Source organism: Myxocyprinus asiaticus, chromosome 14, assembly GCF_019703515.2.
Source record: "Myxocyprinus asiaticus isolate MX2 ecotype Aquarium Trade chromosome 14, UBuf_Myxa_2, whole genome shotgun sequence".
Lineage (NCBI taxonomy): Eukaryota > Metazoa > Chordata > Actinopteri > Cypriniformes > Catostomidae > Myxocyprinus > Myxocyprinus asiaticus.
Genome location: NC_059357.1, coordinates 7261482 through 7281190, shown reverse-complemented (window position 1 = coordinate 7281190; position 19709 = coordinate 7261482). Strand labels below are relative to the sequence as shown.

At 37.3% G+C, this 19709-nt stretch overlaps 2 protein-coding genes across 2 annotated transcripts; one reads left to right on the top strand and one right to left on the bottom strand.

Moving 5' to 3' along the window:
• The first annotated feature begins 3575 nt into the window (after window positions 1-3575).
• Window positions 3576-7844, top strand: LOC127452068 (sphingosine 1-phosphate receptor 1-like). The gene is made up of 2 exons (XM_051717242.1): window positions 3576-3832; window positions 5398-7844. The coding sequence occupies exon 2, from the start codon at window positions 5606-5608 to the stop codon at window positions 6803-6805; it is 1200 nt and encodes a 399-aa protein (XP_051573202.1). The 5' UTR covers window positions 3576-3832; window positions 5398-5605; the 3' UTR covers window positions 6806-7844.
• Window positions 7678-19199, bottom strand: LOC127452075 (kinetochore protein Spc24-like). The gene is made up of 6 exons (XM_051717250.1): window positions 19128-19199; window positions 18214-18407; window positions 12080-12224; window positions 11308-11412; window positions 9999-10075; window positions 7678-9912 (listed from the first exon to the last, which is right to left on the bottom strand). The coding sequence occupies exons 2-6, from the start codon at window positions 18386-18388 to the stop codon at window positions 9806-9808; spliced, it is 609 nt and encodes a 202-aa protein (XP_051573210.1). The 5' UTR covers window positions 18389-18407; window positions 19128-19199; the 3' UTR covers window positions 7678-9805.
• Window positions 19200-19709: the final 510 nt, after the last annotated feature.

Below are 19709 nucleotides of genomic sequence, written 5' to 3'. Positions count from 1 at the left end.
TAAAAATCTTCATCTGTGTTCAACAGAAGAAAGAAAGTCATAAACATCTGGAATGGCATGAGAGTGAGTAAATTATGAGAACATTTTCATTTTGGGGTGAACTATCCCTTCAAGTTTTTTTTTCCTTTAGTTTTTTTAAACAAACTTTAAGCCATTTTTGGACTTAAACGGTCATTATATAGAATAAGAAAATAGTGTAGATAAACTTCTATCTTGCATTGGGGTCTTCCTACAACTTAGAACTTCTCGAGACCCTTAATGTCAGTATAGCAAATCACAGGAGGCGAACGGAAGGTGGGTGAGCATCAGACATGCAAGCGTCTGAAACAGGAGCCAAGAATCGGGGTGAGCCAAAAGCCTCTGCAGGGAGTAGTGGAGTACAGTGCTTGATTATCTGGCCTTTGTGTTTAAATGTAGGTGACATGCTGAGATATCCAGATATCCAAGATATCCAGACACAGCAGGACTGATGGGCCTGTCTGCTGGCTGGAGCTTCTCATGAGGAGGTGGAGCCCATCTGATAGCCATAAGGGGAGCCTGAGGGCAAGACACAGAAAGGACTGATAAAGCAACTCTCCGACCACCCACTTGAAATCACTAGAATGTGCAGACAAATTAAAATGTCTGCCCCTGTTGTCTTCTGAACAGGTGAGCCAGGCTGACCTCTCCCAATAGCTTCAAAACAAAGACTTAAAGGGACAGTTCACCCAAAAATGAAAATTCTGTCATAATTTTCTGACCCTCGTGTCCTTAAAATTTGTTTGACTTTATTCTGTGGAACGTAAAAGTTGTTATTTATAGCACAAGGTCCAAGCTGCTTTTTACCATACATCTAAAGTGAATGGTGACCACAGCTGTTAAGCAAGATTTTTTTAGTGAATAATAGCTTAATTATTACATCCACTTTCATTGGCAGACAGCTGTGTTAACACTCTCTAGAACACCTCCTTTTATGATCCACAGAAGAAAAATTAAATGTGCACAAGATATTCTTCCTGTTTTGTCCTTTTTCATGTCAAAAAAGAAATACATTTTATTTTTTTTACATGAAAAGGACAAAATGAGACATTTTTGTCTGCAAGCGCTTTCAAGTGGAGTTCAAAGCGGTGCTTGACGTTGACGGCCTGATGCAAATCATGAATACAGCTTCACCATTGCTGTGGCGGAGAGCCACAGTCTGCCGGCTAATTAATATTGTGGAGATTTGATGCCCATTGAAATTAATATGCAGCCTATGTGAGGACGAGTTCTTTCAATTAGTCAAACTCCCACTCAGACTTTGGGAAACATTTAATGTTACTTGAATTGGTGATATTTTAGTGCATTTCTATCTTTATACTGTGTAAGGTTTTGTTTGGAAAATGTTAATTGTAACATATTGTTTTGTTTTCTTTCCTAAGTAGGACATAAAAGCATTTTGACAGGAAAGAAGTATATTTATCAAATTCAGCACTTTCAAAATCTGCGATTAATCGCGATTACCTAAAATAAATTATGCGATTAATCGCAATGAAATTTTTAATTGACTGCACTAATATATATATATACACACACACACACACACAGGGTTGGGAGGGTTATTTTTTTAAATGTATTCCACTACAGATTACAGAAGACATGCTGTAAAATTTAATTTTTTACATTTTCCATTAGATAACTCAAGGTCAGTAATGTAATCTAAATACTTTGGATTCCTTTTTCAGCATTTTTTCACTTGTTTTTACAAGAAAAATCTACCAGTACAGTAAGACAATATACACATGTTAAAAATACATTCTCTGAAAAAGGCCTAAATGTCTTATGCAGTGTAGCTTCTAAAACAAGATAGAGCAAATGTATCTTGTTTTAAGGATTTTTAGATATTTTTACAGAAAAACAATATAAATATTCTAAAATACAAAAGATCTTTGCCCTAATATCAAATATCTTACTAGAGATAAAAAATTATGATCTAACGTGGATTTTTTTGATAAAAAAAAATATGATCGTGCCTGGTAACAGGTGCATGTATAATGGCTAGAAATAACATTTTAGCTTAGCATAAAGCTACATTTTCACATGACAGTTTACACAAGGTTTATTTCTATTTCTTCTGCTCCAAACTTACTTCTCTGTCTGCAACTATGAATGTAACACATCATAAGAAAGTGTTTCACTGCTGTTCAAATGCACTTTGGATCGCATCATTTATATGGATAAATGTTTTCCAATTGAATAGACTAAATATTAAATGGAACAAATGGCAATAAAATAAAAAAGTAATTTCCACAGTAATTAAAATACTTTTTAAATGTAACTGTATTCTGATTACCAAAGATGTAAACTGTAACTGTATTAAAATACAGTTACTAATATTTTGTATTTTAAAAACATAATCCGTTATATGTATTCCATTACTCCCCAACCCTGTATCTATACACTCACTGAGCACTTTATTAGGGACATTTTGGTCCTAATAAAGTGCCCAACGTGATTTTCTGCTGTTGTAGCCCATCCACTTCAAGGTTTGACATGTTGTGCATTCTAAGATGCTATTCTGCTCACTACAATTGTACAGAGTGGTTATCTGAGTTACCGTAGCCTTTTGGTCAGTTCAAACCAGTCTGGCTATTCTCCATTGATCTCTCTCACCAACAAGGCATTTCCGTCTGCAGAACTGCCGCTCACTGGATGTTTTTTGTTTTTGGCACCATTCTGAGTAAACTCTAGAGTCTGTTGTGCATGAAAATCCCAGGAGATCAGCAGTTACAGAAATACTCAAACCAGCCTGTATGGCACCAACAATCATGCCACGGTCGAAATCACTGAGAACACATTATTTCCCCATTCTGATGGTTGATGTGAACATTAACTGAAGCTCCTGACCCATATCTGCATGATTTTATGAACTGCACTGCTGCCACATGATTGGCTGATTAGATAATCGCATGAATAAGTAGGTGTCCCTAATAAAGTGCTCAGTGAGTGTATATACTGAATATATATATAAAATAACCCATCTGTCACATGATCTGTAAAGTCATAGTTTCACAATATTGTTATCTGAGTGGTTATGTTTTCCTCTGGACTGCGTGGGTTGTCCGGCACAGCCCAGTATGACCTCAGAGGTGTTTCTCAAGGAAATCCCTCTCCCTTTGAGGTACAATGACAGAGTTTCCTGTTTAGGAAAGCTGAATCCGGCTACTGGCTTACACATACACTCCACTAGTAGTGTAATTCAAAGAGCAGCTGTGTTCAACATACTTATCTAAAAACTAGACTTTTTTTTTCTTTATTTAATTATTTAGTCTAACAACTAGTGTGTGTGTGCCTGTTGGCACATTAGAATGACACAAGGGAATACTGTAGAGAGAAAAAATAAGGTTGAAAACATTCTGTATTACAATTATGAGTCATGTACTTTAATATTTTCAGAGAATGGAGAATGGAAGCCATTCAGTTGAGAGCAGAACACAAAAGTGTATGTATAGTGAACGTAAATACTGGTTATTTAATCAACTAACTTGCAGAAAGAAATGCTAGACATTTATAAATGAAACCAAAACATAACATAGTAATGGTATCTATAAGCAGCAACTACATATATGCTAGCCCGAAATTGTCGTAAATCCAAGTAACCAGGGGCAATTCATTTACCCCTAAATGCTGCATCAGCAACAAGCAGAGAAAAGTCGAATGCCAAGACCAGCCCACTTCAAGAAGTCCTGCTCCAAGGTTCACTCTCACATCAGCTGCTTGCGGCTCAGTTTGTGAATTGCATGCAGGACATGAGGGAGCGATACAGGAGTACAGCCGGACTGTCATTTCCAATGCAATGCAGCGAGGTTAAAAGGTACGTTTATTTACATAGGTCTCAAGCGAAGTTCGATTTTGGTATAAATCAAACGCGTCTGTTATATTGAATTAAGCAAAACTAAATCAAGTATGGGAAACATGACAGCGGTGGTTTAGGCATGAATTGAATTTTCACGCATTCGCAGACGGTAATTTGTCGATAAAACCTTCGGTTCGATAATATCGTAAATTTTTAGAGATTAATTTATTTGCATTTTAATAAAATTAAGAGTTAAAACTGACACAAATATTAGTTCTATATGCTACATAGGCTGTTTAAGATTATTAAACGTTTCGATATTCCGATATTCATTTGGACCATACTGTAATTATTTTACACAATGACTACGCTAAAAACTATTGCGGTCTCGGACGTGGGATTCTTCTACTACTGACTCATTTAAATACTCCTACATGTTTTTCTCCATACTTTTCACTTTTTCAAAATTTGTTCAATATATGTCCCAATTAAAAACAATCATATATCTTCTATAAATACATCTATTATTTCCACGCTGAAAACGGTTTAGCTAGGAAAGTATAGTTAAAATTGCGTCCTCAGAGAATACGTAGCCTATGCAGATTTTTCTGCTTAGTAAATACCAACATTAGTGTAGGTACAAGTCGTTTCAAAATGTCAAATTAGCATTCTTTGTTAATTGCAGTAAATGTTGTATTTTCATTGCTTTTATTTTTATTTTATGTCCCATACAAAATTCTGATATATGGCCTTATATGAACACATCTATATATTGATAGTTTATATATTTGAGCATTTACAGTACTGTGCAAAAGTTTTAGGCACTTGTGAAAAATGTTGTATAGTGTATAGTGAGGATGTCTTCAAAAATAATGACATAAATAGTTTTCATTTATCACTTAATGTCATACAAAGTCCAGTAAACATAAAAAAAGCTAAATCAATATTCGGTGTGACCACCTTTGCCTTTAAAACAGCACCAATTCTCCTAGGTACACCTGGACAGTTTTTCGTGGTTGTTGGCAGATAGAATGTTCCAAGCTTCTTGGAGAATTCACCACATCTGTTTAGGCTGTCTCAATTGCTTCTGTCTCTTTATGTAATCTCAGACTCACACGATGTTCAGTGGTGATGGGGGGGCATCACATCTGTTGCAGGGCTCCCTGTTCTTCTATTCTAAACTTTTCTATTTGCAAAAGTAAAGTTTGGGAGTCTAACATTTATATTTCCTATTGACACACTAAAGCTGAAGATATAAATAACCATCTTAAGACAAATGTTTTTGTGAAACATCTTATGTGCCTAAGACTTTTGCACAGCACTGTATGTACATATTCAGTTTACAAATTCCACTAGGGCTTATTTGGGAAAATATTAGTTACATATATGAAAACGGCCATTTTTGTAGTGTTTTGAAATATACGTTGCAAATGTGGCATTTTTATGTCCGTGAAAAACATATGAACATTTATTTAATACATGTGTCAAAATATCAAATTTCGGTATGGAATGTATTGTGAAAATTAAGCTTATCCTAATGATTTCAACTATTTCACATTATTCTCTTATGCTCTTCATTTCAGGTCCCTCTTGTAGTCTTTGAGAATATAGCAAAACTGTGATCTGAGCATCAAGGAGGAATTTTTTCACACAAATAAGCCAGCAACACCTCAAGTCTTGAGAGTGGTTCTATCTACATTGGTGGAATATGGCAAAAATGGGACTACATGTTTAACAGAGATCATTTAGAAAATTTTACTTTTTTAAAGACAGAAAAAACTTGGAAAAACAATGGAATTTTCATATGCTGACAGTGCTGCTGTTGCTCCAACACTGCCTCTGATGACCCCCTCTCCAGGCTACCTGCTCAGAATGTTCCGGGAGTATCAGAGCAATGCAGTCATCATGGCCCATTACAACTTCACTGGAAAACTGAAAGAGAACAAGTACCGGGATGGACTGAAACCTGAGGCCATTGTGTTTCTCATAATCTGTCTTCTCATTGTGGTGGAAAATGCCATCGTTCTGGTGGCAATTTGGAAAAACAAAAAATTTCACATGCCCATGTACTACTTGCTGGGCAACTTGACTCTTTCAGACTTGTTAGCAGGCTTCACCTACATGGTAAACATAGTGACATCAGGGGCAAATACTCTCAAAATGACTCCAGTACTGTGGTTTCTCAGGGAAGGTGGCGTGTTTATCACTCTTTCTGCATCCGTCATCAGCCTTCTTGCCATTGCCATTGAGCGCCATGTCACGATGGTCCGGATGAAGCCATACCAAGGGGCCAAGCGTGGGCGAATGTTCGGTTTGATTGCCGCAAGTTGGGTTCTGTCGGTTTTACTGGGCGTGCTCCCCATCATGGGTTGGAACTGCATGGGAAACCTGGACACGTGTTCCACTGTCCTGCCTCTTTACGCCAAGAGCTTCATTCTCTTCTGCATTACTGTGTTCACTCTGGTCCTTCTAGCCATCGTGGTGCTCTACGTACGTATCTTCCACATAGTGAAGTCCAATACGCAACGGTTAGGCTGTGCTCCACAGCGCAAAGGTCTGGCAAAGAAGTCCCAAAAGTATCTGGCTCTGCTGAAGACGGTCACCATTGTTCTTGGAGTCTTCATTGCCTGCTGGCTGCCTCTCTTTGTGCTTCTTCTGCTGGACTTCTGCTGTCCTGCTGAAAGGTGTGAGGTGCTGTTCAAGGCAGATTACTTCCTGGGCATCGCCATGATCAATTCACTTCTAAACCCCATCATTTATACCCTAACTAGTAAAGATATTCGAAGAGCAATACTGAGACTGGTCTGCAGCTATTGTCTGCTGACAAAAGATGGACAGATGAAGAAGTTTGGAATAAATTTCCTGGACTGTAGCACAAGTAAGAATGAGTTGCCGTCACACAGGCTGGAGGGCTTGGAGACAACCGTCTCCTCTGGTAACTTTTCACCATCCACTATTAAAGCAATCTACCCAAAGATGTTCAAGAGCTGAACAAGATAATATAATAATCAAGGTTCGGATTCTCCTGGTTCAGCCTGCCCTTTGAATATGTATTAAACTGCAAAGGGGACATGTTTGACGTGCTAAAAAATTCAAACAGAAGAATATATTCTAGTCACAGAGATCACAATTTTGTGATCCTGAACTTGCATTAAAGCAAACCATGACCCTGTCACATGATGTGGCAGTCTAGACAAATGGAATTCTATTTACTGTGATAGAAATACCAGTGTTTAAAATGGATTGTCTTAAGGTCAGTCTGGCAAGACGGGGGCTATATTCCTTTTTCAAAAATAGCATTAAAAACTTAACTCATAAGAGACAATTGTTCATAATGGTTGCTCAGGCATGTTGTTAAAATGCTTTAAAGAGAACTCTTGTGATGTTTGCTGTTATATAAGACTCAGATGTACACATCCAGAAATAATCGGAATATACCAAGTAATTTTCACCACCACATGCTGGCTGAAACGTACAAGTTAAGATACTTTGTGGTGAAAAGACGCATAGAAAATGCCAGGTTGATGCTTCTACATAAACACGTCACAAAATGATTTTAAGAGGCACGCAACTAAAAACTACAAAGTGACTATTTTTTACATTGACTTGTGAGATGCAACAATATTATTGTATGCATTTGGGAAATAGTATTTTAATGTTGTAAATACAAGCTTCCCATAACCCAAAATGTTCATTCAAGAAAGTTTAGTTATTCTTGTCTTTATTTCCCTACAGTAAATATATTTTCAACTGAAATTAAGTGACACAAGCTATATAAATATTGTATATTTTATAAATATTGTAACAAAGATTTGTATGTAATCGTATGGAATGACTTTATTCATGTGTTGCAGTTTGCAGTGAAAAAAAAAAACAGCACTGATCTTCTGGCAATATTTTATTTCTGTAAAAACTATGTCTGTCTTTGTTCTGAAAACCGAATGCATTAGCATTTGTTTAAATGTATTTTATCCTTATGAGCCTTATAAACATTTTTATATGTGCATTAATTAAAGTTGTTTTTCTTGAATGTTTTGCAGTTTGTGAGAATTCTTTTTTTTTTTGTTTAACTGCAGCAAAAGTGGTGTTGATTTGTTTGTGCTAGAACAAATGACTTCTATACATTATATTTTAGCTTTGGCACACTTTACATTTCTCATCAAATATGAAAAGTTTTCAACAAATGCAGTGGAAACTTTATCTACTACGTTATGAGCAAATACTTCTGAAAAATTGTGGTGAGCTTTAAAACCACAAATGCACAAATCAAACTGTAAAGAAAAGCTCGAGAAGTGAGTTGAGCTGATTTCCAGTTGCTACAATCACACCACATGTTAACCAGGCATAAACTAAACTATATTCAATGCGGTTTTGACATTTCACAGGGCATGAGCCACACATAGCATTTTCTCACTGCTCTGTCTTTGCAAAAAAAAAAAAAAAAAAAACCTGCAGAAAAAGGTCATTCGCTCGTGCCAGTCCGGATGTTTATCAAAATTGAAACAGCTAGTCTCTGCATCTCAGAAACTAGGTTATTGTGTGACTCATTTATGAAGTTAGACAAGCAAAGGTTAAATTGGTCACGCAATAATGATGGGATAACTAAGCTGAATATCCATATTCATTGTTGTCATATGTTATATAAAATGAACATTAATATTATAAAATAAATGTATTTAATGTATCTACCAGGATCATGACCAGCGCTTCTCACTTCACTACATTTTATAAAAATTCACAGTATCATATATTTCAGGACAGTTTCCACTTTTTAGGTGTCCAGTGGTGAATCAGATTTTAGACTTGAGGCACTGACTCAAATCAAGCCAATAAATCATTCCATGTTCGATACAAGTTAAGCTCAGTCGACAGCATTTGTGGCTTAATGTTGATTACCACAAAAACATATTTTTGACTCATCCCTCCTTTTCTTTAAAAAAAAGCAAAAATCAAGGCTACAGTGAGGCACTTACAATGGAAGTAAATGGGGCCAATTTCTGGAGGATTTAAAGGCAGAAATGTGAAGCTTATAATTTTATAAAAGCACCTCCATTAATTCTGCTCTTAAAACTTGTGTATTATTTGAACTGTAAAGTTGTTTAAATCGTTGTTTTAGGGTTCACGGCATTTCATCGTCATGGCGAAGATGTTGTAAAATTGGATATATCTTTACACAGAAAAGATTAGCAAGCGGTTTTATCACACTAAAATCATGTTAACACACAAAACAGTGAGAACCAGTGAGTATTTTAACGTTTAATAACTGGCTCCCATTAACTTCCATTGCAAGTACCTCACTTTAAAAAAAGAAAGATTCATTAATTAATTTCATTAATTCATTAATAATTCAAAATTAATGTTTGTGGTAACATTATGCCACAAATGCTGTCGATTGACCTTAACTTGTTTTCAACCTGGAATATTGCTTTAATATGACTTCCATGCTGCTAGCCAGCAAAAATGAAAAGTACTTTTAGGCTTAAACACACTAGGAATGAAACGAAAAAGTGAAATGAATTGCCAATGAGCAAATCTATTCACACCAAGAGCAAAACAGGATTAATAGTATTAACATTAATATATTTCATTTGAATATACTATGTTTTTACTTATACTGTATAAAACCGTTTGCAACTAATTGTTTCACTGTTTCAGAGGATCAGATTTATTCCTCTGTGGAAATTGCAGGGGAGCCTAATATCAAAATACTCACAAAATGCTATTCCAGGAATGTAAAAAGGGAATTTTCAGCATGGGAGAGATACTTTTAAATGTATAGTGACATCTTGTGGTGTGACTCAAAAGTAGCATGTGAGTCCAATTTATTAACAAACATACAAAACACATCTGTACACACACACACACACACACACACACACACACACACACACACACACACACACACACACACATATATATATATATATAAACAACAGACAGATGTTTTTGGCTAACATTTCGGGACTAAAAGTGATTATGTGTGTACAGGGTCTACCACTCGGTATTAACCAGGCTCCATAGCTCATCACTGACATCACAGGAGGAACGGACGGATGTGTCTATGTTGATAGGGGTAACCACATCAGCACCATAGGAAACTGTCAAGAGACAAAAAGGGATTTCATACTGTCTAGAATATAAAGTTATTCAGTTAATCATGAGTATATAAATGTGACAGGATTACCTCCCCTCAGTATGTGTGGCTCAGTGTCGACCTCCAGCTTTATCTTGGTAACTTTGAAGTAGAGCTGAGCAACATATCTAAATCAGAAAACCAGAATTTACAGCTGATTTCAAAGCAGTCAGACACAACATGCGACTCGTCACATTCCAAGTCTTCTGAAGGCATATGATCACTTTGCCTGATGAACAGACTGAAATGTAAGTTGCTGTATTCACTCTCAAATCATATCACAACTTAACTACGGCAACACATCAATAACATCAAACCTCATTGGTTCTTGTGTGTTGAAGTTTGATGTTATTGACGTGTCGCAATATTTGATTTGATTTAGGAGTGAATAGCGACTTAAATTTCAGTCTGATCATCATAAAAAGTGATCGTATGCCTTCAGAAGACTTGGAATGTGATCAACGAGTCACATGGTTTACTTTTATGACAATTTGAGCTGATTCTTTAAGCTTTAAGGCTAGGGATGCACGATATATCAGTGGACATATCGGTATCTGCCGATAAATGTGAATTTTTTAGTTTTCGGTTATAGGTCCAATAAGAAAATCTGGCCGATATATTAAAGCCGATAAATTGTGGCTTTTTCAGGCACACACTACTCACCATGTGGGTTTTGACTGGTGCAGCAGACTTTATCTACGAATATCAGACTGGATCTGAGAAAACGCTGCATTTTACCTATCCATGCCACACATGCATTTTGTTTCTTCATTCTTTTTGCTTATTAAAGATTACTGTTATGTTTACAGTGAGTTTGAGACTTATTTGCATTCCTTATTGCGGTCTTTTGACAGGTTTGAATTAAGTGCAATGGACTGTATTTATCAATAGACTTTTTTAAATAAAAGAAAGTTGGTCATACGAATGTGCATTCCTTTTCAACTGGTTCAGAGTAGGCTGCATTTGGTAAATGATTATGGGAAGAAAAAGATTTAGATGTTTCCTTGCAGATTCCTTGTTTTCCGCATTTTAAGTTGTTCTTAAATAAAAGCAATAATCCACTTTACATGTCTGATTTAATTTGAAGAGCTCTGGATGTGGCTTTATAAGCTGAACCTTTTGTTTTTGTAATCAGGCACACAGAATGTAGATTTATATCCAGATTTAGATTTATCGGCAAATATATCAGCTACTGGCTTCCAAATATAATTAATTATCGGTATCTGCCAAAATCTCCATATAGGTGCATCCCTATTTAAGGCCTATTCACACCAAGACCGAATAGGGAGTAAATGATGACAGAACTTTCAATTCTGGGTAAAACATTCCTTTAAACTGTTAAGCCAAGTTTAGCACTTACATGACTGAAGGAATGACCTCAGTTGTGTCCTCATCCACTTCCTGTTGCAGGGTTTGAATTTCTTGCTCAGCATCTCGAAGTCTTTCCAACTCTCGCTGTAAGAATCTGGTGCATGAGTCAAGGCACATGCCACAGAGAACAACTAAATAAGAGCAACAAGGTACATGTTCAAAAAGAATTTAAAAAACACAACTGTTGTAATAGGGCAACAATCACAGGACGTGTTTCGGTAAAAGACAGACAAAACAGAGCTTGTCTTGAGAATCTAGGGATTAAAGGAATGTTCTGGATTTAATACAAGTTAAACTCAATCAACAGCACTTTTGGCTTAATGTTGATTACCACAAAAAAAAAAAAATTCATCCTCTTCTATCACAGTTACAGTGAGGCACTTACAATGAAGTGAATGGAGCCAGTCCATAAACATTCAAATACTCATTGTTTCAAAAGTATAGCCACAAGATGTACACATTATACATGTTAACATAATTTGAATGTCATTTTAAATGCCTTACTGTAACTGCGTTTTCTTTTTTTAATAAAAGCGGGGAGAGTCAAATTATTTTTTGTGGTAATCAATATTATTCTGCAAATGCTTTCAAATGAGCTTAACTTAAATTCAGAAAAAAGCAATTATGTGTGCATCACACCAATATTAACAGAGTGTCTTGGTCACCTGACCTCTAGCGTAATGTAAATAAACATATTTTAATGGTTTTTTTGTAGTTCTGTTGAAAGAAAATTCTGGTTGGGGTTTCTGGTTGAAGAATACTCCTGCTCTGAGTTCAGGGTGTGACTTTTGGACAGGCTTCTCTGAACTTCCTGTTCCATTCTCTCGATCTCCTGCATCATCTGGGTCTTCTGCCCCTCTAAATGTAGCAGTTTCTGGCTGACCACCTCCTTTGCATGCACAAGACCTATAAAGAGAGGACAATATTTTTTTGGGTTACACATTTCAAAAGTATAGCCACAAGACGTAAACATTATACATGTTAACATGATTTTAGTGAGAAACAAAATCGCTTACTAACCTTTTCTGTGTAAAGTTATAGCCAATATAACAACTTCGTTGTCATGACGACGTAACGTAAACCCCGTACTCTGCCAAACACTGTAACGCTGGCAATTCCCTGATTTAACACACTCAAATCATGTTTAACATATGTAATGTTAAAATCTTGTGACTATACTTCAAAAACAGTGTGTATTTTAACATTATTCGGACTGTATTTCATTTCATTGTAAGTGCTGTACTGTAACGGCAAGTCAAAATTATTTTTGTGGCATTATGCCACAAATGCTGTCGATTGAGCTTAACTTGAATTGAACATGGAACATTCCTTTAAGCACTATCGACAGCATCTGTGTCATAATGCCAATTACCACAGAAAATCATTTTGACCTTTTCCTTATTTTAAAAAAAAATACAAAAATAAAGAGAGGCAAAAATCACGGTTGCATTAATGCACTTAAAATGGAAGTAACCTGTGACAGCTTACCGGAGGGTTTAAAAGCAGAAATGTAAAGCTCATTTTATTGTTAAAGCACTTGTATTAATTTTCCTGTAAAAATCCATTTATTATTTAAGTTCTTAATTGTCCTTTTATTTAACTTTACACAAATTTAGAAAGGTCTTTTACACTAATGTCATGCCAGCATGCATAATGTTTTAGTCTTGTGGCTTGTTTATTGTCTGGCCCAATGTACTTCCACTGTAAGTGCCTTACTGCAACCACAATATAATGCTGTTGAAAGATCTTGTCTAATTTATACTGAACCGGGAACATTCCTCTAAATCTCCAAAGAGAGTATGACCATTTTTTTTTTAGAGCAAATCTAACCATAACATGACTATCTAACTTACAGTTACCATATCATATATTTACAAAATTTCCTCCAGTATCAATGAAATTTGGACTCAAGATGGCGCCGAGTATGGCTGCTGCGTTGCGAGCTCCGACACAACATTGTAGTGTTGTTTGTTTTGTTTACAATTCTTATGTTTTTTGTCTTGGATGTTGTCTGCCTTATTGTCTATGACAGACGAACACTTACACACCATAAACCGGACTTCAAATTCCTCAATGCCGACCCGCTGTTTACAAACATGCCAGCAGAGCCCTTTGTCTGGGCTGCCCGGCCGCGGAAACGCAAAAGGAAAAGGGGAAACAGAGCCGGCGTTCTCATCAGAGTAAGACGTCACGCAAATCGACTCCCACTACCCAGTATTCTACTGGCAAATGTTCAGTCTCTGGACAACAAGCTCTGCGAGCTGAAAGCGCAGATCTCTTTCCAACGAGAGACGAGGGACTGCTGCAGTATCTGCCTTACAGAAACTTGGATGTCTGCGGAGATTCCAGACTCAGCCATTGAACCCGCGGGGTTCTCCGTGCACCGAGCGAACAGAGCGAAAGACCTCTCAGGTAAAAGCAGAGGTGGTGGTGTATGTTTTATGAGCAACAAATCCTGGTGTGATCAGAGGAACGTACATTCTATCAAGTCTTTCTGCTCTCCCGATCTGGAATTTCTCATGCTTCTGTGTCGACCGTTCTGGCTACTGAGGGAATTCACAGCGGTCATTATCACTGCTGTGTACATCCCGCCACAAGCCGACACAGACCGGGCACTCAAGGAACTGAATGGGATTATAAGCAAGCAGGAAAATGTCAGAACAGCAAAAGGTCAGTACAGGAACAAGATTGAAGGACAGTTCAACACCACCAACTCTAGAAGCATGTGGCAGGGAATTAACACCATCACGGACTTTAAAGGGAATAAAAACTCCGCCGTGAACACCGTTGCCTCTCTCCCGGATGAGCTAAATACTTTTTATGCTCGTTTTGAGGGAAATAACACTGCCCTCATGGAGGGAGCTCTTGCGGCCGAAGCTACAGAGGTTAGTTAACTCTCCGTCTCTGTAGCGGATGTAACCCGATCCTTCTGAAAGGTGAACATCCGCAAAGCCGCGGGTCCAGACGGCATTCTGGGCTGCGTCATCAGAGCTTGCGCGAACCAACTGGCTGGTATTTTTACGGACATTTTTAACCTTTCCCTCTCTTCGTCTGTAGTCCCCACATGCTTTAAAACATCCACCATTGTGCCTGTTCCAAAGCAATCCAAAATCACTTGCTTAAATGACTGGCGTCCTGTTGCTCTGACCCCCATCATCAGCAAATGCTTTGAGAGACTAATCAGAGATTACTGTGCTGCCTCCATCACTGGACCCATTGCAGTTTGCTTACCGCAACAACTGCTCTTCTGATGATGCCATTGCATCTACAATACACACTGCTTTCTCCCACCTGGAAAAAAGGAACACTTATGTGAGAATGCTGTTTGTAGACTACAGCTCAGCACTCAACAACATAGTGCCCTCCAAGCTTGATGAGAAACTCCGGGCTCTTGGCTTAAACAGCTCACTGTGCAGCTGGATCCTGGACTTCCTGTCAAGCAGACACCAGGTGGTTAGAATGGGCAGCAACATCTCCTCGTCGCTGACCCTCAGTAATGGAGCCCCGCAGGGCTGTGTTCTCAGCCCACTCCTGTATTCCCTGTACACACATGACTGTGTGGCAACACACAGCTCCAATGCCATCATTAAGTTTGCTGATGATACGACGGTGGTAGGTCTGATCACTGACAATGATGAAACAGCCCACAGAGAGGAGGTGCACACTCTGACACACTGGTGTCAGAAGCACAACCTCTCCCTCAACGTTAGTAAGACAAAGGAGCTTGTGGTGGACTTCAGGAGAAGACATAGAGAACACAGCCCCATCACCATCAATGGAGCGAGTCAGCAGCTTCAAGTTCCTGGGTGTCCACATCACTGAGGAACTCACATGGTCCATCCACACTGAGGCCGTCGTGAAGAAGGCTCATCAGTGCCTCTTCTTCCTGAGACGGCTGAGAAAGTTTGGAATGAACCGCCACATCCTCACACGGTTCTACACCTGCACTGTAGAGAGCATCCTGACTGGCTGCATCTCCGCCTGATACGGCAATAGCACCGCCCACCAACACAAAGCCCTGCAAAGGGTGGTGCGAACTGCCAGACACATCATCGAAGGTGAGCTTCCCTCCCTCCAGGACATAAATACCAGGCAGTGTGTGAAAAAAGCTCGGAGGATCATCAGAGACTTCAGCCACCTGAGCCATGGGCTGCTCTCACTGCTACCATCAGGCAGGCGGTATCGCAGCATCAGGACCCGCACCAGCCGACTACATAACAGCTTCTTCCCTCAAGCAATCAGACTTTTGAACTCTTGATCTCTCACGAACAAAATACATCAGCACTGCACTTTATTACTCTTATATCTCACACCAGACTGTCATAAATTATATTCTCTCTTAACAACACACTGGCAACTTACTATCAACCGACAGCCTGAATGTCAATACAGTACAATACAACCTACTGTACATTTTATATATACTATATATACTTTTTTATTGTATAATGTGTATTCTATATTGTGTGTATTGTATACTGTACATTTTATGTTATTATTTGTATATTGTGTTATGTGCAATTATATGTATATTAGATTTTAAATTGTGTTGTGTTAATCTGATTTTAATTGTAAATTGGTATGTGTCTCATCACTGTCATGACTGCTATGTTGCTCGGAACTGCACCCAAGAATTTCACACACTATTGCACTTGTGTATATGGTTGTGTGACAATAAAAGTGATTTGATTTGATTATCTACAGTGGCAAGAAAAAATATGTGAACCCTTTGGAATTAAATGGTCATAAAACATGATCTCATCTTCATCAACTCACAAGTAAAGACAAATTACAATGTGCTCAAGCTAACAACACACAAATAATTATAATCTTTCATGTCTTTTTAACACATCCCATTTAACATTCACAGTGCTGTGAAAAAAGTGAACCCTTGTTCCAAAAAAGTTGGGACAGTATGAAAAATGCTAATAAAAACAAAAAGGAGTGATTTGTAAATTATATTCACCCTTTGCTATATTGAAAGCACTACAGCTAAACATTATACGATGTTTTACCTTGTGAATTTCATTGTTGTTGTTTTTTAATGTACAGTAATTTCAAATCAGATGATTGCAACACACTCCAAAAAAGTTGGGACAGTCGAGTGTTTATCACTGTGTAACATCACCGTTTCTTCTAAGAACACTTATTAAGCACTGAAGACACAAGTTTAAGTTTAAAAAGTGGAATTTTCCCCCATTCATCCATTATGCAGGTCTTCAACTGCACAATTGTACGGGGTCTTCATTGCCATCTAATGCGCTTCATAATGCACCACACATTCTCAGACAGGTCAGGACTGCAGGCAGGCCAATCTAACACCTGCACTCTCTGCTTATTCGGCCATGCACTTGTAATCCAGGCATTATGTGGTTTGAAGTTGTCCTGCTGGAAAATGCAGGGATGTCCCTGGAGAAGACATGCTGTATGGCAGTATATGTTGCTCCAAAATTTGTACATATCTATCTGCATTCAAGTTGTTCTCACAAATGTGCGAGTTACCCATGCCATTGGCACCGACACACTCCCGGCCCATACAGACACTGGCTTTTGGACCTGATGCTGATAACAGCTTGGACTGTCCTTTTCCTCTTTAGCCTGGATAACACGAAAGCTGTGTTTTTCAAAAACCTTTTTAAATGTGGACTCGTCGGACCAAAAAACACAGTTCCACTGTTCTACTTTCCATCTAAGATGAGACCGAGCCCAGAGAAGTCGGCAGCACTTCTGGACAGTGTTGATGTAGGGCTTCTGCTTTGCATAGTAAAGTCTTAACTTGCATCTGTGGATGCAGCGGTGAATGGTGTTTACTAAAAAAGGTTACTAAAGTAATTCCAAGCCCATGCTCATGACATCCAACACAGATGAATGATGTTTTTTAAGACAGTGATGTCTGAGGGATCAGAGATCACACACATTCAGAAATGGTTTTCATCTTGCCCTTTACGCACCGAGATCTGACCAGATTCCTTTAATCTTTTAAATATATTGTGCACTGTAGAAGGTGAAAAGCCCAAAATCTTTCCAATTTGTCTTTGGGGAACATTGTTCTCAAAGTGCTGGACTATTGGCTGAAGCATCTGTTGGGAAAATTGACAAGTCTTGAACGATCCTTGCTCTTGAAGGACTAGGCTGTCTTTGGAGGCTCATTATACAGTATAAACTACTATGACAAAATTGCCTCACCCGTTTAACATCTCCTGTTTCACATCGCCTTGTTATATCTACTCGTCAAATTGTTATTAGTCTTAAATTGCCCCTGTCTCAACTTTTTTGAGGCGTGTTGCAATCATCTGATTTGAAATTACTGTACATTAAAAAAAATAAATTTAAATAAAATAAATTCACAATGTAAAACATATTATGTGTAGTTGTGGTGCTTTCAACATAGCAAAGGGTGAGATCTCTTTTTTGCGAGGCATGGTCCACATCAGCAGATGCTTCTTTTGAAAAGCAAACTCAAAATGTTGTAGTGCTTTTTATAAGTCAAAGTAGCTCTAACCCACACCTCCAATCTTGTTTCATTAATTGGATGCAAGGTTTTAACTGGATGCCAGGTAATTAGCTTTTGTTGACATCATTAGCCAGGTGTTCACATTCTTTTCCCAACCTACACTGTGAATGTTAAAATGATGTATTCAATATGTACAATACAATAATTTGTGTGATATTAGTTAAAACAGATTGTGTTTGTTCATTATTGTAACTTAGATGAAGATAAAAAGTTTAAGACAAATTTATACATAACGGCTGGTAATTCCAAAGGGTTCACATACTTTTTCTTGCCACTGTATATTAAAAACAAATAACATTAAGTGAAGCACTCTGTTCTAAAATCTTCAAAGGTTATTGTTGAAACAATCAGAACATTCTTTAGATTAGATTAAAATAATACTATTTAAGATCTCGGTTGTGGTCTTCTTGGTCTTGATGTGATGGACAAAGAACTCCTGCAGCTTCTCTCTCGCTCCTTGAAGTGCACTCTCTGCCTTACTGCTCTTGATGAAATCAATGAGTGATTCCCCGGATTTCTCAAGGTCATCATCATTTAACGCATCGTTCTGTGACATATCTGCGATGAAGTTATTTCTGCAGAGAAAACAAGCACACAAGAAGTTAAAGCTTTAAGAGCTATATTGGCTAATGTGGCTTGAAAGTAACTTCAAGTGGCTCAATTTGAAGTGGCTTCAAATTGAGGTAACAATTTTTTTTCGCTATATCTGGGTATTATGACCCATTGAGATTTCATTATTTACAAATGCAAAACCTACATTAAGTGTTTAATAAATTAACAGATTCTTGCAACCAACTGTAGATCTTTTGATAATAGTATGATAGTTGTACTGTACGTATTTTATCAATAATACAATAACATTATTATTTATTTTTTTACCCCTTTCTTCAAAGAGGACACTTTCGAAATGTCCCAAATACACAGTAGTATCTAAAATTCACTGCACTACTCTAAAAATCCACAATACTCTATTTTGGCTCATTTGTATTGCAAATCAAAATTAACTACGCATCTTTAAAAAAAATGCTGAAAAATAAAACAGAACTTTATTAACTTTCATTTATTAAGTACAGTCAAATGAAAAACGTGTATTATTCATATTTAATATTAATTAGAGTGATTGTTTTTTAACAACAGCTCACAACAGGCCTGCCTAAAACTTACCGAGCAATAACGGAAAATACTATTAACAAATGCACATTTTTATTTGTAAACTAACATTTAACACATTCCGAAAAACAAATATTGATTAAAATGTACTATATTCTGGTTTAAATGAGTGTAAACAAACTCACCCAACACATTCGCCGCTTCTCCAGGTTTCAAACTGGCGGGTGTTTGACGCGGTTTCCCAAACAGCGCCTGAACAAAACCCCTTTCTTTAGTTGAATTGATGTGTTAGAAGGATGAAAACTCTTTATAACCTGATATTTTTTTTTTTTTTTTTGGTCAAAATACATGTTATGTCAAACCTCCAGTACGTCATTATAAACTATGTGAGATAACTTTAAATTGCCTATTGAATTTCCGTCAGGCAACTCTGTGAGACACCTTACTTGAGCTTGCGATCGCGCAGATTTGCATACTTCCACACTAACCTTAGTATTGAAGCTGTAGTATAGAAGTATGCGATTCCGATTTCGGCCATTATTCATTATAATATGTATATATCCACATATAACATTACTAATTATTTACTATAACTCTTTAATAATTTCTCCACTTGGGTCTGTTAATTAAATTGAACAGAAATGTATTTATTTTATGCCAAATATTATTTTTAAATGAATCAACAACAGATTCATAGGCTGTAGTTTATTATTTTTATTTTTTTTTGTGGGTTCATTTCAGACAAGTTTTAGTCTTTGTATTTTCCT